The sequence below is a fragment of the Amblyomma maculatum genome, chromosome 2, assembly GCF_055883805.1.
Source record: "Amblyomma maculatum isolate TAMU_Amacu chromosome 2, ASM5588380v1, whole genome shotgun sequence".
Lineage (NCBI taxonomy): Eukaryota > Metazoa > Arthropoda > Arachnida > Ixodida > Ixodidae > Amblyomma > Amblyomma maculatum.
In genome coordinates this window covers 197,247,567-197,263,605 of record NC_139345.1, presented here as the reverse complement: position 1 = coordinate 197,263,605, position 16,039 = coordinate 197,247,567, and the positions used below count along the sequence as shown (strand labels likewise).

At 48.4% G+C, this 16,039-nt stretch overlaps 1 protein-coding gene across 2 annotated transcripts in view; it reads right to left on the bottom strand.

Moving 5' to 3' along the window:
- LOC146200872 (uncharacterized) overlaps nucleotides 1-16,039 on the bottom strand; it is a 137,958-nt gene that overhangs the window by 101,348 nt on the left and 20,571 nt on the right. Inside the window, exon 2 of one of the 2 annotated variants that reach the window (XM_084595609.1) lies at nucleotides 1,067-1,215. The exons of the other annotated variant lie outside the window; for it this stretch is intronic. Within the exon in view, the coding sequence (XP_084451735.1) occupies nucleotides 1,067-1,215 (149 nt within the window). The remainder of the gene's footprint in view (nucleotides 1-1,066; nucleotides 1,216-16,039) is intronic. 2 annotated transcript variants of the gene reach the window in all.

The following is a 16,039-nucleotide window of genomic DNA, read 5'->3' as shown; positions in this document are numbered from 1 at the left end:
AGAGTTCAGCTTAAATTATAACCGCATGAAAAGCAGTGGGAGAAAAATGGTAGGTGCGACGTTACGAGAAACGAAGTCTGCGGCACGGATCCCAAAAGAAATACGAAATAAGAAAATTTGTCTATAAATCAGGAGTGAGTAACGGGCATAGGCCGAGCGTGCAATAAAAAGCCAAACTAGCCAATAGCCACTTAAGGCCACTCGTTGCAGTGGGACGCCTGATCTTCGCCTTAAGAATAGACGGGATGGCGTGCGTACTGATTGCCTTAGTTCATCACTTCCGTTCCTCGTACCTCGGCATGCTATCTGCGAATTATAGTCTAGCAAGCTCGTACCGAGTATTCTCCTCCGTAAATCTTAGCGTCGGTTTTCCGAAGCCTGCCTGGTAGTTGATCACCCTATATTAAAAAAGCTATAGAGTTAAATCTCCTGTTTCCCAGATAATCTGTCGCCATCGGCGTTATGTACGCAAACTCATAAGCATGGGGCTGCAATGTTGCAGCCCACGGCTGGCGGGGTTGTATAAAAAACAACTGCCATGGCTATAAACCTATCTTTAAACATGTCGTACAAAGTGAGTATCTTGCCCAATGGCAGCGCGTCTCACTCTGCAATCAAAGGTGCTGGGGGCAAAAATTCTGATCTCCCCGTTTCATCTTAACTGGAAGCCTGAGTAGGCACCGCCTGCCAACTCGGACATGTGCAATCCCGTTCCGCCACGATGACCACACTCTTCATGGCCATATCGCCTGCCAATTACCGCCTGGTAGAGTCATGCCCGCAATTTTCTCACTCATAAAGGCGACGCCGACAATACTAACCTCGTATAGTGTGGAGATCGTGGGGAACAAATACTCCTTGGGCACTATCAAGATCGCCTAAACATTTGTACAAAATGTAGTCGCAGCATTTGCAGTTTTCTCGCTTACTGTACTAAGAGCTACTGCTAATTATTACTTGCAGCATGAGAGTAAACGTGTAGGCAATGTCTTCAACACCGCAATGTCTATAAAGCCATGGCATCTTCTTAGCGCATTGGAAATTTAAACGTCCTGAGGCAGCTTACCAAGTATCAGAGCCTCGGAGCTTCACATCCACCTTGTGCAAAAGTGTTCGTTTCTTCTCATCCCTCGCTAATGTCTTGGCTTGAATGCACTCAACCCAGGGGACCGACACATTGCTTCTAAGCAGGTAGATGTTCCCTGAAGACATGAACTGCAGAAGGCATTAAATATATTACTTGTCTTTATGAGGAAGCCATGGTAGGTACCACACAGCTTATAAGTTCGTTCCACAAGTAATATGCATGAACCACAAAGTGAAGTGCGTGCGGTCACGCGTAGCGAAAGGCATTCATGTTTTCCCGCGAAGATTATATCAAATTCCCCGACATCAAACCGGAATTTCAAAAACGAGCACTGGCACTTACATAGCACATACGTGGAACGCCTCTATAACGAATGCCTCCGCAGCGAAATGGCCTGTATACCGAAAGGTTTTGCAAGTCCCGGCCGCATTCCTATCTTTAATATGTATTGTGAACGCCTCTACAACGCAGACCAGTACAACACATTTGCCTATAGAACAAAGCAATTTTGGCGTTCCCGAAGGGGTAATTCGCTCCTTTATAACGAGCCCATGTAGCGGCGCTGTCCTTTCCCTCCACAGCCGCCACTGAGTTAAGGGAGCGCGTAGGGAACACCACAGCGGAGACTGCGCCAGTAATTCCGAACTCCGCAGTAGCCATGGAACTCGCAGAAGAACGCAAAAATCTCGCAAATAGCAAAGCTACCGAAATGTTTGACGAATGGTGCCATAGTAGCCTACCGGCAAAAAGCAAATCTAGAGGCGCAACGGTCCTTGCGCTCCCGTATCTTGCGATATGTAGCAAGCTGCAGTGAGCCGTATTAAACTGTGGTTAGCTGTAGATATGGAAGCCAACAGTGGCGATCTCAGTGACTAACTAGTGCAAACACCGCGAAGAAGCCGGTGTCTGCAGCTGCGGATTTTTCCCCGTTCCAATTAACAGCCTACGAAATTGCATATTCTTCGGACGGCAACACTTGATATAATGCTAAATAAAGCTTTTGTTGTTCTGAACATCACTAACTTGCTCCATCGCGTGCGATACGGTCCGTGACTTTTACAACGAGGTGAAGTGTATAACGAAGTGCTTCACAGATTCAAAGCGCTTCGTTAAAACGGCGTTCGACTGCTCTTAAACTACGCTAGACGGCTCCACATTGTTAAGATTCTGGTTGCTCTAAATCTGACTTTTCGGCCTGATATACGTAGGTTCTCGAATGTATATTATTCATTCCAATTAGCCTAAATTTCACTCCATGAACAAGAGATTAGACAAAAATGCTTCCACTTCTGAGCGCTGTGCAGTTTATGCAAAACGACCATCCCTAAGTTTTTGCGTTTTGGTTTTGTGTTAGAGTTAGTTAATTTCCTTGACGCACGCAATGTTTGCAAGTGTTAGCACATAGCACGTTCTACCCAGGGCATTTTTCTGGGAGCTATGTACACATACAGTAAAAAGAAATTTTGTGATGTTCTGCGCCTCTTCAAGTAATCATAATGACTAAATCACTTCTTTAAGAACAGCAGAGCTTTGAAAAAAACACACTGATAGTCAAAAGGCATAAGAAAAGAAACCAAAAAATCTGAGGCACATGAAGCAGTGCTGATTGTTTCAGATGTTGCACTCTTGTACACTCTAAGCAGCCTAGAACGTTTAACAAATTAGTGAATATGATAGGATGAAAATAAGTAGACGTTCTTTAAACTTAATGGCGACAACTCCTCCATTTTAATTAATTACATAGCTTGTAGAGAATAGGCAGTCTGTTTGGTGAAACCTAAATGTAGGTTAGATGCGCAGCACGAAAATAATGCTTTTAGGGCCCTCTTTTCGTACTATGCATGTGCGTAGTTTATAAAGGTCAAATACTGCAAGTTTTTAGTGTTTCGTGGTTTCACTGTTCCTCATAATGCTGAAGAGCCCATTTATCAGTGTTGGTGTTTACGACGCCAACTGCGTATGCACAGGCGTCAAACCTGCCTGGTATTTATATAATAAATCACCTATAATTTTGGTCGCTGCATCTTTCATTTAACTGGGGGTTTTCCTGCGTATCCTCAATTTGTTTTTTCGTATAAAGCGTTTCACTCTAGACTCTAAGAAGGATGTAAACACGACGTTTGGAAACAGAAGAGCATTTTGGCTTCCGCCACAGCATTGTGAAAGATATAGTGCATCATAATACAACTGAAACCGTGACGCAGGCTCTCCAAGCAATACTAAGAGTTAGTTTTAGCTTTCACTCGAAATCTTTTTCAATAACATTCTGGTAGCCCGCCATGCGCACTGTAAAAATCGACTTTGATATTTTTGAAATACCCTTCTCACCCCAGCTACAGGGCAAGTGCAGCATGAGAGTAAGAGCAAAACGGCGTAGCCATACAAAGCGCCAGCCCTGCCTACAGGCACCCATCACACATCAGCAGTCCTGTCACGTGCTCTGCGCCCATTTGTCCTTTCCTGTTGAGTGCTGGGAACGCAGCTGGTTCTAACCTCAACAATACGTTTTGTGAGGTCGTAGGCGTGGCTCGCACTTTTCAGTGCGCTCTGATTAGTTTTTGTCCGTTTGATGCCCCTGAAAGTCTTGCGCTGCAGCGACTACGTGAATGGACGTTTCCAAAGTAATAACAAAAATGATATGGACAGGGGTTACATTCTGCTACAAAGCTCTCAGAACACGAGCAGTCTAAAAGTGTTAGTTTTGAAAGGCGACAATTTATTTATCCCGTGCACATTGTGCTGATTACGACGGTTTAGCTTTATCCTGACGCCGGACACCGCTGAAAATGCTATGTCGAAAATAGCACTTTTTAGGGTTACTATTAACAGTTGCTCAGACTCTTAAAAGAACAACTTGTATTTTGAATTCATGAGAACTGGACAGTAGAACAGTTGGACCATATCTGTTGTCGTCGGAAGTGTAGAAAACGATAACCAGGCAACTTTTTCATTATCGGTGTTGCATTTCTACAGCTCTTCCACTGCAGGACGAATTTACAATTTTCGATGTGAAAAAATTCTGACCTCACTTCAAACCAAAAGAACATTGAAGCGAAAACATATTTAGTAGCATGAAACTTGTTGGTAAACAGTGACATTGTTGGTCACAATGTTATAGAGAGGGCAAATTGGCGTTACAAATGTTCCTTCACAGTCGCCTCAGCCTCCCATTCATTAGGTTAAACATCCGCCTGCAAATTCTAGCTTTCCAGTAAATAAGAGATGAGTTTATAAAAACATATAAAATTTCTAAATTGTAAACTGTCTCAAATATCAAAAGGCTTTTTGCGTGCAAGATGATTAGGTGCAGAAAAGGCTTTCTAGCCGGAGAGCGCCCGTAACCATCAGAATATATGCAGATACATGATGAATTTTATCTGTATGCGGGTAAAGTATCTTACTCTTTTGTTACTTCGAAGCTCTGCGTGAGTCCAAGTGCGCTGCTTGTTACTCGCTCATCACTACGATTGTATGCGTTTATTACAAGCAACAATCGCTGCCAATCTTAGTTTATTGCGGTGCTCTGTCATTCCTGTGTTAGAAGAACAGCCTTAAACGCGAAATTGCAAGAAAAGGACGTATGTTCTGGCCAACAAGATGAAGCATATGCTTGGGAGTAACTGAAACTTCTTGTTGCCAATTTATGTATCCACTGACAGCAGCATCACAGGTGACGCAGTGCACAAAGTAACTATGAAAATGCACTATAATATTTCACCGGGTTAGAGAAAGACTACTGCATAGTTAGAAAAAAACCAATTTACTATGTACTAAAGCAAAAACGCAAACTGATTACCTGAAGAGGCTTTGCAAATAGCTGAGGAAAGGAGGATAGCAAAAGTTATGGGGAAAAAAAATACAAGGTTCTCAATGCGGATTTTCAGAAAACAGCAAGAAGAGATAAGAATGCCTTCCTGAACATACAGTGCCAAGCAGTTGAGGACAACAGCCAATTGAGGAACACAAGAGCTCTGTATAAGACAATCAAGGATATCAAAGAAAGCTTCTGTGCTAAGCTGGGCGTGATAAAGGACAAACGAGGCAGGGACCTCATTCGGATAAGGTACTGCTCGACAGCCATGGGAAGGGGCTGCAGTTTACAATAGGTAGTGAAGCACTGAAAGAAGTGGGTGAATGTCTATTCGGGACAGGTAGTAACCGCAGATCCGCACCATGAAAGAGAAATAACCAGGAGAATAAGACCGGGATGGAGCGCATTTGGCAAGCACTCCCAGATTATGACTAGCAGCTTACCGGTATCGCTCAAGAGGAAAGTATACAACAGTTTCATCTTACTTGTACTTACCTATGAGGCTGTAATGTGGAAGCTAACAAAGGGGAATCTACTTAAGGAGAGGACAACATAGAGGGCTACGGAAAGAAAATGGTAGGGATAACGTTAGGAGATCGGAAGGATACTGAGTGGGTCAGAGAAATAACTCAAGTCAACGACATTTTAATGCAAATCAAGAAGAAATGGGCTGGGCATGGGCAGGACATGTAGCGTGAAGAAAGAATAACCGATGGTCGCTTAGGATAGCAAACTGGATTCCAAGAGAAGGAAAGCGTAGCAGGGGGCGGCAGAAAATTAGGTGGGCGGATTAGGTTAAGAAGTTTGCAGGGGTCAAGTGGATGCAGCTCGCACAGGACAGGGTTAATTGGATGAATATGGGAGAGGCCTTCGCCCTGCAGGGGGTGTAGTCAGGCTGAGGATGATGATGATAATGAGGAGGACTGCTAACAACCGACCACCCTGCTTCTATTCTGTTGTGGCTGGACACATCCTCTGTAGGTGTCCATAGAGGCATGTCGGCCTGCGTGGTTTCATCATCGACGCCCCACGAACCCATCCTAGGGGGCGACCACAGAAAATCAGACTTTCCGAAGAGGGGAGCGTGCGGGGAGAGACGTCTGTCGTGTTTTCATAGCTGTTCAGGTGCCGCTTTGTGTCGCTGGGCCAGAACTACACGCGAGCAAGGTCCCCTAGCCAGCAAAGGGAAAACTAAAGAGCAACCATTGGAGGTGCGGCTGCTATACGGCCAAATAACAATCCTACGCCCCGACGAGGAGCGACGACGATACCGCCATTACGGCGACGCTCCTTATGAAGATGCTCTTGGCAATCACGCGGCGAGACATCAAAATGACACCGCCACTACGCACGACGGCATCCACAAGACGACCAGAGTCCAAGTTGACGCCGCCGCCTTGCGAAGTGACAACTGTGTACTCCGTGGCACACGACGAGGTAGAGACTGAACACCAAAGCCAACATGTAATGGAAGGATACGAACAAGTGACCTTGAAGTGGCCATTGACCGTCGCACGGCTGCTGCCTTAGTGCACACCAGAGCCGACTATTCTGTCACCAGCGTAGCTTTCGCCGCCCAGCTTAAGACAGTGACAACCACATGGGGGGTCCGCTGATCCACACCGCTGGGGGCAGCCTTATCACGCCATCAGGACGATGCACCGTAAGAGTAACCGTGAATAGACGCACCTTTCCTACCAGCTTGATGGTCGTGCAGCAGTGCTCCTACGACGTAATTTTTGGGCATGTATTGTCTAAACGAACATCTGGTGATCATCACCCACCGCTCAAAGCTGATCAAGCATTTGGCGCACAACGCCATACCTGTTCCGACAACTTTGACGCGTGCCGTTGCTCTCAATATCCTCGACGAAGTATTCAGCCTACCACACAGATGTAGCGTCTTATTCTTTGTAGGTTCCGGATATATCGCAGCCAACGAATGCCTTTTCGAGGACAACACCCAGTTGCTACTAGATCGCGGGCTGGCCACCGCAAGAGGTATCCGCCATTTCTGAAATCAACAAGGTCAGGTTCTGGGGAAGAATTTCACTGGGGAACACTGACATCACAACAAAGGCTTGGCGACTGCCATCGTCGATGCGTTAGCAGATATCCGAGATGTATTCGCCCTACCCGCCCAAACGTAGAGGATACAACCGATCAAGGCCGTCAGTCTACTTTTGACATCAACCCAGCCCTACCGTAAAGCTTCTACATACGTACGCTTCTTGAAAGCTACAGCGAGTGCTTTTCTTCAGCATCGAAGGCGCGTCAAACTTGGTCGCCGAAGCACTACATTATCACGGACGAACACGGCCGACCTCTACATGAAAGCCTCTACCATATATCACCACGAGAACGCCACGTCCCCCGCGATTACGTTAAGGAAATGCTTCGCGATGATATCATTCAGCCATCGAACAGCCCCTAGGCCGTGCTATTTGTCTTAGTGAAGAAGACGGCATACTTCGCCTCTGCGTCGAATACCACCGCTTTAACAATGTCAGGAAGAAGGATGTCTACCCTCCCCCTCACATCGTTGGTGCTCTAGAGCGTCTCCGCAACGCTAGGAATTTCCCGTCAATGAATATGAAGAGCGGGCACTGATAAATTGAGGTCGACGAAAGAGACCACGACTAGATGGCACTGATAACTCCAGATGGTCTCATCAAATTCAAGGTAATGCCATTTCGCCTGTGCTCCGCACCAACCACGTTGAAACAAGTAATGGACACTGTCCTAGCTAGCTTCAAGTGGCATATTTATTTGTAATACATCGATGACGTCGCTACCTTTTCGTCAAATTCAGAAGACGACCTGAAAGGGCTGCCAGTAGTGCTGGATGCCATGAAGTCATTAGGACTGACATTAAATTAAGAAACGTGCCACTTTGCCTAAGAGGAGCTGTTATTCCTGATCCATACGTGGCCAAAGATGGCGTTCGCTCAGACCCGCAGAAAACTGCTACGACCGCCCAGTTTTCAGAGCCTTCCGACAAGAAAGCCATGTGTGGATTCCTTGGGTTCCGCCCCTACTACCGCTAATTTGACAGGAACTTTTCGCTCATGCAGAACCATTGACGCTATTTACAAACTTTGATGTGTCTTTTAAATCGGAAATGCCGCAAGCTGAAGGTTTCCAGGAACTTAAGCCCGCTTAATGTCCCCTCCTGTCCTCGGGCAGTTTGACGAAAACGCCGAGACAGAAATACATAACGACGCAAGCAGCATTAGCCTTAGCGAAGTTCTCGTTCAGAGAACCGAAGGACAGGAAAGAGTTATCGCGTACGCCAACCATTCGCTGTCGAAAGCCGAGGGGGATTACTCGATGACCGCGAAAGAGTGCCTCGCGACCATCTAGGCAATGTCAAAGTTCCGTCCGTATTTATACGGTCGACCATTTAGGATTGTTTGCGATCACCACGCGCTCTGCTGGCTCACTAACTTGAAAGATACTCGATGTGTAAAACACTCCTATTACACCAGCTGTATACTTACTGACACGAAACGCAGCCCTCAATTCTCTTCTTTTTGCTGAAAAGTTATAGCACTTTTCATGGACGCACTATAACCCTCAGTACACAATACAGTATATATACTAGCAGAAAAGTATACGGTTCAGTATATCCCTCATCGGTCCTCCAGACGTCAGTAAGCCCCATGATATCCTAGTCATTGCCCTCTATTACCAGTAATGACCTCTGCAGACTAGCCTCACCATATCTGCAGACTGCAGATATGGTTCCACCATTAAACTTTGCCAGCTTCAGTGGCTTGTCCGGAGCCAACAATTCTTAGGACCCTCTGATGGATCGCAGGTTTGTCCGCCGCCATAGTCAGTAGTTACTCGGCAGCTAGGGCTGAGGTGCGAGGATAATTGGAGTATTCATATGTCAGTTACTATACATGATGCCCATATCTTGTTCTGGCGAGGTAGTGAATTTTCGGCGGTGGTCACGGGTTCAGGTTGTCTCAAACCTTGTTTGCAATTGCTTCGACACGAGGATTATTTATATCTGTTGCAGAATTGAGCGGGACGAGGATTTGAATTAAAGTCCTCTAACACCCGAGATGAACTCTACTCCACCACTGGTTTTGATTATCCTCCATTTTCTGCCTATAGGCGACTTTTCTCGATGGTAATGATAATTTCTCCTTCATGATTTCAGACTGCTTGCAACATGCAGTTCTTGCCATTTGGATTCTTCGAGTTCAAACTCTTGCACGGTGTGTATATTGGTGACTACCTGTTGCTAATAGACATGTTCTTACATTTTCTAGCGCCTCGCCACCTACTCTAAACTGCTGTTCCTTTCGGAGGTTGTTAAACGATCTTTTATTTGTCTACACATTAATTGTATAGGATGTGGACACGATTCTGCCTTCAACAAACAATTTCTTCAGCGACTCACAGACTACTCAGGTATTCTCGGTCAGCATTCGCCCTCGCTGTTCCCAATCCAGTAGTCTAATACTTTCATTAGGCCAGCGGGGAATAGCTCTCTAGATATCACGCCTTGTTACTTAAAATCCTTCCTTGTTTAAGCTTTACTACTTGTAACTGCGTAGCCACTATAGATATCTTTCAGTACTTTCGCATAGGGAAATCTGCATCCTGGTTCCCATGAGTGAATTTTCGTTGCTCCTTCTTCTTGAAATATGTTCTTCTTGGGGACTTGAAGACGTGGAAAATTGCACCACAGGTGCGCCCCGTCCAAGACAGTGATCAGTGACGACGAAATACGGATAACGACACTTGAGAGTTACAAAGAAATTGACTGAAGTTTATACACGAAGCTTGGCAATATTTACAGCAAGGTTAGGCAAAAGAGACATGGATCCGGCTAGCTCGACCTAGCCGAAGATGTACACATCAAGCCATAGCTCAGGACACCAGACTGGTCTTTCTGGTTTGGTTTTAGGCCCTTGGTGTCCAGCCCACATTTCAATTACGTCCAATCGAGACGAACTTCAACATGATTGGCTCGGCCACGTGCAACTTCAGCAGTGTGAGCTAAACCCTTTCCACAGAACGAAAGAAAAAAAACACGAAACACGAAATATCACATGCTGCCCACACTCAACTTTACACCTTGCCGCGTTCTCGCGTTAAGATCATCAAAGCAAATGAGCAGCGTCGTTGGCGGACCGCCGCCGTCTCGCACCCCCGCTCTTCCTAGAACTTGCAAAGCCTGTTACCTCTTGCTTAGCGGTGGCGCAAAGAAAAGACGCTCGGTCAATCGGTCCTCCCGCGAACCCGTCCCCTTTGTTCAACGTTCCCCATCACTCTTCCACCAGTACCGAATGGCACCCATCTGTCTGGACACGGCATGTCTGTGAACAGACGTTTCGCCACGACGGCGGTGTCGGGTCGGCTCGTATGGAAAGCATACAGTCGGTCCGCACAAAGCAGCTTAACCTCCCCCTTTGGGGACTCGATTGCCTGTCAGCCGCCCGATGACACTCGTCACTCTAATGACTTTCCCTGCTTCATCCGGTGGTTCGCGGCGCCTTCTTGTGTGCACACAGCTAGCATCAATTCATGCTACAAGCAAAACTACTACGAGACGCTGAGTATGTAGCTGCTAATCCGGGGGCACCTAGCGATACCTTACACCATGCCTCTAAAATTACCCCGCACTGTTTCTGCACCAAGTCGCATTCGTAGGGTAAAGCCAAATAGCTATTCCGGAGTAACATCCTCGATTCTTCTACTTTATCTTTTTCTGTGTTATGGCCGCTAAACAACCCAGCGAGCTTTTCTCCATTAACTTCTGTCATTCTGTCGAGACGAATGATAAAGAGTAATAGGCCAAAGTCGTCAAAAGTTGTTCTGGTAAGACAGTGCCCTCTGGTCGCCAGTAGGAGCTGTTCATGAGAAAATGGTGCGCAATTTCACAAGGTGTTTCCCACGATGACATTAAATCCGCATTCCCCGGTACATCTGGCTTTGGCATTTTCGCCTACGTAGGTGTGCGGTAGTTGGTACCTGTCATTACCAAGCCCCGACTGGTCGTTTAGTCGACTGATGTCACGAGAATGCATGACTTGGGCCTCTTTTCACGCTGTGTCACACCGGCTTCGACTTTGATGTGGCAGCGTGAGATTAGAATGGAGCCTTGCAGGACCTTTGGATCCCCATTAAACACTTCAGATAGGATACGCAAGCTCGTTCGTATAGCTTTTTAAAGTAAGAATTTTTCTCTATGTTGGGTGGTCATTCCCGAAAACGGGGTATGTTATGACATTATGCTATTTATATGTGTGGAACAATAAAGACACAAAGAAAGGCTGATGATGAAAAGCGAAGCAATGTCAATGAACACGAATGAGAATTCGCAAAGGAAGCAGACAAACCAAGGTCGGTACATTCTCGAACGTTAGGTGCTCTAAAATATGAAATGTAATTATATTCTCATTTTTGCGATTAAGTGTAAATTTGTGCTCCATTGGACCTTGAACCACGAATTTAAATCCGCACACGGTGCATTTGTCTTTAATCAGCTGCTCAGCCGGGCCCCACTCGCTACGTAAAACTTGTGAGGGAGATGCTTAGTAGCCTAACATAGATCCTGCGGCTGTCGATGGAGACGCCACTTGCTGGGTTACCACCTATTGTAAGGATGATGATACAGCGCCGATGCTAACGACGATGAAGACGCCGATCAGCTGACGCGCGCACTGAGAGCTCGGACCGCCTTGTTCGGACGATGTTGTGTCTCGCTCTACGATCGCCTTGTGTCACCGGTCGCCGTCTCCAGTCCTCCGAATAACTCCCAATAAACCCCGCTTCATTTGGTGGAACGTGCCGAGGTACGACCCTTAAACGATCACCGTGGAGCTCCGCAGCCGTACGATACCTATGGCGGCAAACCAGGTAGGCCAACAGCCAGTGGAAGCACTTCGCAGTCCATCTCATGCTCCGGTACCATTCGGCAGCGAGATCCCGCAGTTTTCAGTGGGCAGGGTGACCAGGACGTTGAAGAATGGTTGGCCTCATGCGAGCGGGTGAGTCGTCATAACTTGGATGATCGCATGAAGCTCAGCAACGTCATCTACCTGAGTGATGTTGCTAACCTCCGGTATCGAAATCATTAGGCAGACATGCCAGCTTGGGCCAACTTCAAGGCAAAGTTCACTGACGTTTTCGGTCGACCCACAGTGCGGAAACTAAGTGCTGAGGAAGCCCTGCGGGTACGAGTTCAGTATGAAGGGGAAACATTCACGAGCTACATTGAAGACGTCGTGGATTTATGTAAGCGTGTCGACCCGGCTTTGGATGAGGCTACCAAGATAAAGTACATAATGAAGGGCATTGATGTAGATGCATTTCACATGCTGTGGGCAAAGGGCCCAACCACAGTGGCCTCAGTATACAACCTTTGCCAGAGTTTCGATGAAATGCACAAGCAAAACCTCTGCACTCGTCGCTGTCCCGCACCTGCTGCGTCCATCTCTGGCCTGGCTGTGAACAGTGACCTTTTGGCTAACATCAAAGATTTTGTTCGAGATGAGGTCTCCCGACAGCTTGGGCTTTTGTCTAGTCCACGCCCGTCGTCTACAGCCCAGCTACTTGCCCCTGCGATCCGACACGCCATCACGCAGGAGGTTGCCGATGCACTTCCCAGTTTTGGCCAGCCAGCACCTGTCACACCACATGTCGACCCTGTTCCACTGCAACCCACACCTCTTGCTGCACCATTAAGTTACAACCCCCCTGTGGTCATGCCGCCTCTACCTGTACCTATACAAATGCCTCCCACATATGCAGAAGTGACCGCCCGCCCTCCGCCGCCACAGCCTTTTGCGTACGTGCCGACTATAGCGCCTACGACTGGCGCTCCACGGTACCTATCAACGACGCCTCCCTACAATCCTTGGCGCACGAATGACAACCGGCCTATCTGCTATGCCTGCGGTATTCCAGGCCACATCGCCCGCCTGTGCCGTCGAACTCTGCGCTCTGCCCCTGCACGCACTATGGCTGACAGCAATTATCAGCACGAAACTTTGTGCCCACCTTCGGGGACATCTCCAGGGCAGCCGCACAGCTCTTCGGGCTGCCAGAACATTCCATTGCACCGCTTGCCGTCCCCTCGCCGTCGGTCCTTGTCGCCAATGCGGCGTCGCAGCGTGACACAAGACTCATAAAACTAGCAGCAGCAGTTCCTGGGGCACGAACTGCGCACAATTCGCCTACCACAAGTCCTCGTCTGTCTCCGCTGAACGTTCTCGAAGTTTTTGTCGACGGCATTCATGCCTTTGCACTCGTCGCTACTGGGGCCACTCTGTCAGTCATTAGCGAAAGTTTTTGCCGCTCGCTTCATAAAGTCACAACCCCGCATTCTGGACTTTCTCTTCGCACCGCCAGAGCCGATTCCGTTCGTCCGTCTGCTGCTTGCACAGGGACAGCGCGTGTAGTTGTCGTGGACGTCTTATACGTCTTCGAATTTTTAGTGCCTGCGTCCTGCTCGCATGACCTAATTCTTGGCTGTGATTTCCTTTCGCGCCACAATGCTGTTATTGACTACGCCCGCGCCCACGTCGCCTTCTCTGCGCTCTGTGATGCGGTTCTTGACCATTCGCCATCTTTTTCTTGCGCCAAACGTGTTGTCGCCGACGACACCGACACTCCGCCCAACTGTGCTGTGATTGTTCCCGTGTGTGTACCGTTTTCTTTCAATGCGACTGTTCTTTTTGCGCCTTCTCCCATGTTCGCCTCTCGCCGTCACCTCCTCCTTCCCTTTGCTATCATTGATATTAACCGCGGTGCCGCTGACGTAGTTGTTGCGAATGCCTCCACCGCTGTGGTCCCGCTACTTCGTGGAGAATGCCTTGGTCATATTGAAGTTGCTGACCTCATCTCGCCGTTTGAGGTTGATGGGTATCTACCACAGAGTGCCCACGTAGCCTCCGTAACGCCGATTACTGAGCCTTCCGATATACCAAGTTGGAACCTTTTTCAATCGTCTGTGGCTAGTGACCTCGACCCGACTCACCGTGAACAACTGTTTGCTCTCCTCAACCAGTTTCGTTCTTCGTTTGATGCTCAAACGACTTCCTTGGGCCGTGCGACTGAGGTTCACCACGTCGACACCGGCCGTCATGCCCCTCTTCGCCAGCGCCCTTACCGTGTTTCGCCTAAGGAGCACCGCGTTATTGCTGACCAAGTCGACGACATGCTACAACGTGGTGTAATTCAGCCTTCATCTAGTCCGTGGTCGTCTCTTGTGGTACTTGTGAAAAAGAAGGATGGCTCTATAAGATTTTGCGTTGACTACTGCCGTCTTACCAACATTACTCGCAAAGACGTATACCCACTACCCCGCATCGACGACGGCATCGATTGTTTACAAGGATCCGAGTTCTTTTCGTCTCTGGACCTGCGTTCTGGCTATTGGCAAGTCCCTATGGCTGAGTCTGACCGACCCAAGACAGCCTTTTTTTACCCCTTATGGACTATCTGAGTTCACTGTGATGCCGTTTGGTCCTAGAAACGCTCCTGCTACGTTTGAGCGAATGATAGACAACATAATTCGCGGCCTCAAGTGGAACATTTGTCTTTGTTATTTGGATGACATCGTCGTTTTCTCTCCCGATTTTCCGACGCACCTCGTCCGCTTGCACCAAATCCTGAGCTGTCCCACTGGCGCCGGTCTCCAACTTAACCTGAAGAAATGTTGTTTTGGCGCCCGCAAGCTGACAATACTGGGTCATGTCGTGTCCAAAGATGGTGTCCTGCCCGATACGGACAAACTACGTGCGGTCACTGAATTCCCGAAACCGACGTCTGTTAAAGAGCTGCGCTGCTTCGTCTGCCTATGCTCATATTTTCGCCGTTTTGTCCAGAGTTTCGCTACCATCATTGCACCACTTACAAAATTGCTGAATGGCCCCGCCGTCTTGTCTACATGGACCCCACTCTGCGACGATGCTTTCACTACGCTCCGACGTCTACTAACTTCACCACCCATTCATTCTCCGCCATTACGACCCATCCGCTCCCACAGAGGTGCATACTGACGCCAGCGGCATCGGCCTCTGTGCTGTCCTCGCTGAACGCAACTAGGCTTTTCCGAATATGTGGTTGCTGAATATAACTACACCGTCAGAGAAAAGGAGTGTCTTGCAATCGTGTGGGCCTTAACGAAGTTTCGCCCTTACTTATATGGCCGCCGCTTCAACGTCATCACCGACCACCATGCCCTCTGCTGGTTGGCTACCCTGAAAGACCCTTCTGGGCGCCTCGGCCGCTGGGCTCTTCGCCTTCAAGACTTTGACTTTGAAGTGATATATCGATCAGGACGCAAACACTCCGACGCTGACGCCTTGTAGCGATCGCTGCTGCCTTCTCCTGCACCCTCGCACTCGATATCCGAACCCTCCGTTGCAGCCCTCACCTCCGACGACCTGCCTTTTGAACAACGCCGGGATCCCTGGATATCTTCCCTCCTAGACGTCCTCACCGCGTCTTCAACGTCTTCATTCCCGCGAGCCCTTCGTCGCCAAGCTTCCCATTTTACGATGCGGTGTGGTCTGCTGTATCGCAAAAGCTATCGCCCGGATGGTCGCAAATGGCTCTTGGTCATTCCCCGCCATCTTCGCACAGACATTTGTGCCCATCACCAAGCCGACCCGCAAGCCGCACATGCTGGCCCGCTGAAGACATACGAGCGTTTTCAACACCAGGGGACGTACAACTTTGTCCGCCACTATATTCGGTCCTGTACTGCTGGTCAGCAGCGGAAGTCATCTCCGCGCCCCTCCGCTGGCCCATTACAGCCATTGTCTTGTCTAGCGCGACCCTTTCATCGTGTCGGCATCAATTTCTATGGTCCCCTTCCATCTTCGACATCAGGCAACCGGTGGATAATAGTCGCCATGGTTCACCTCACTCGCTACGCGGAGACTGCAACCCTGCCTACGGCCAGTGCTCGTGACGTCGCCTCCTTCATCCTGAGTCACTTCGTTCTACGTCATGGGGCTCCTCGTGAACTTCTCAGTGACCGCGGTCGTGTCTTCCTATCTCAAGTGGTCAGCGAGCTGTTGGAAGCTTGCCAAACAATACATCCAACCACCACAGCTTACCATCCTCAAACCAACGGCCTCACAGAAAGGTTTACCCGAACGCTTGGCGAC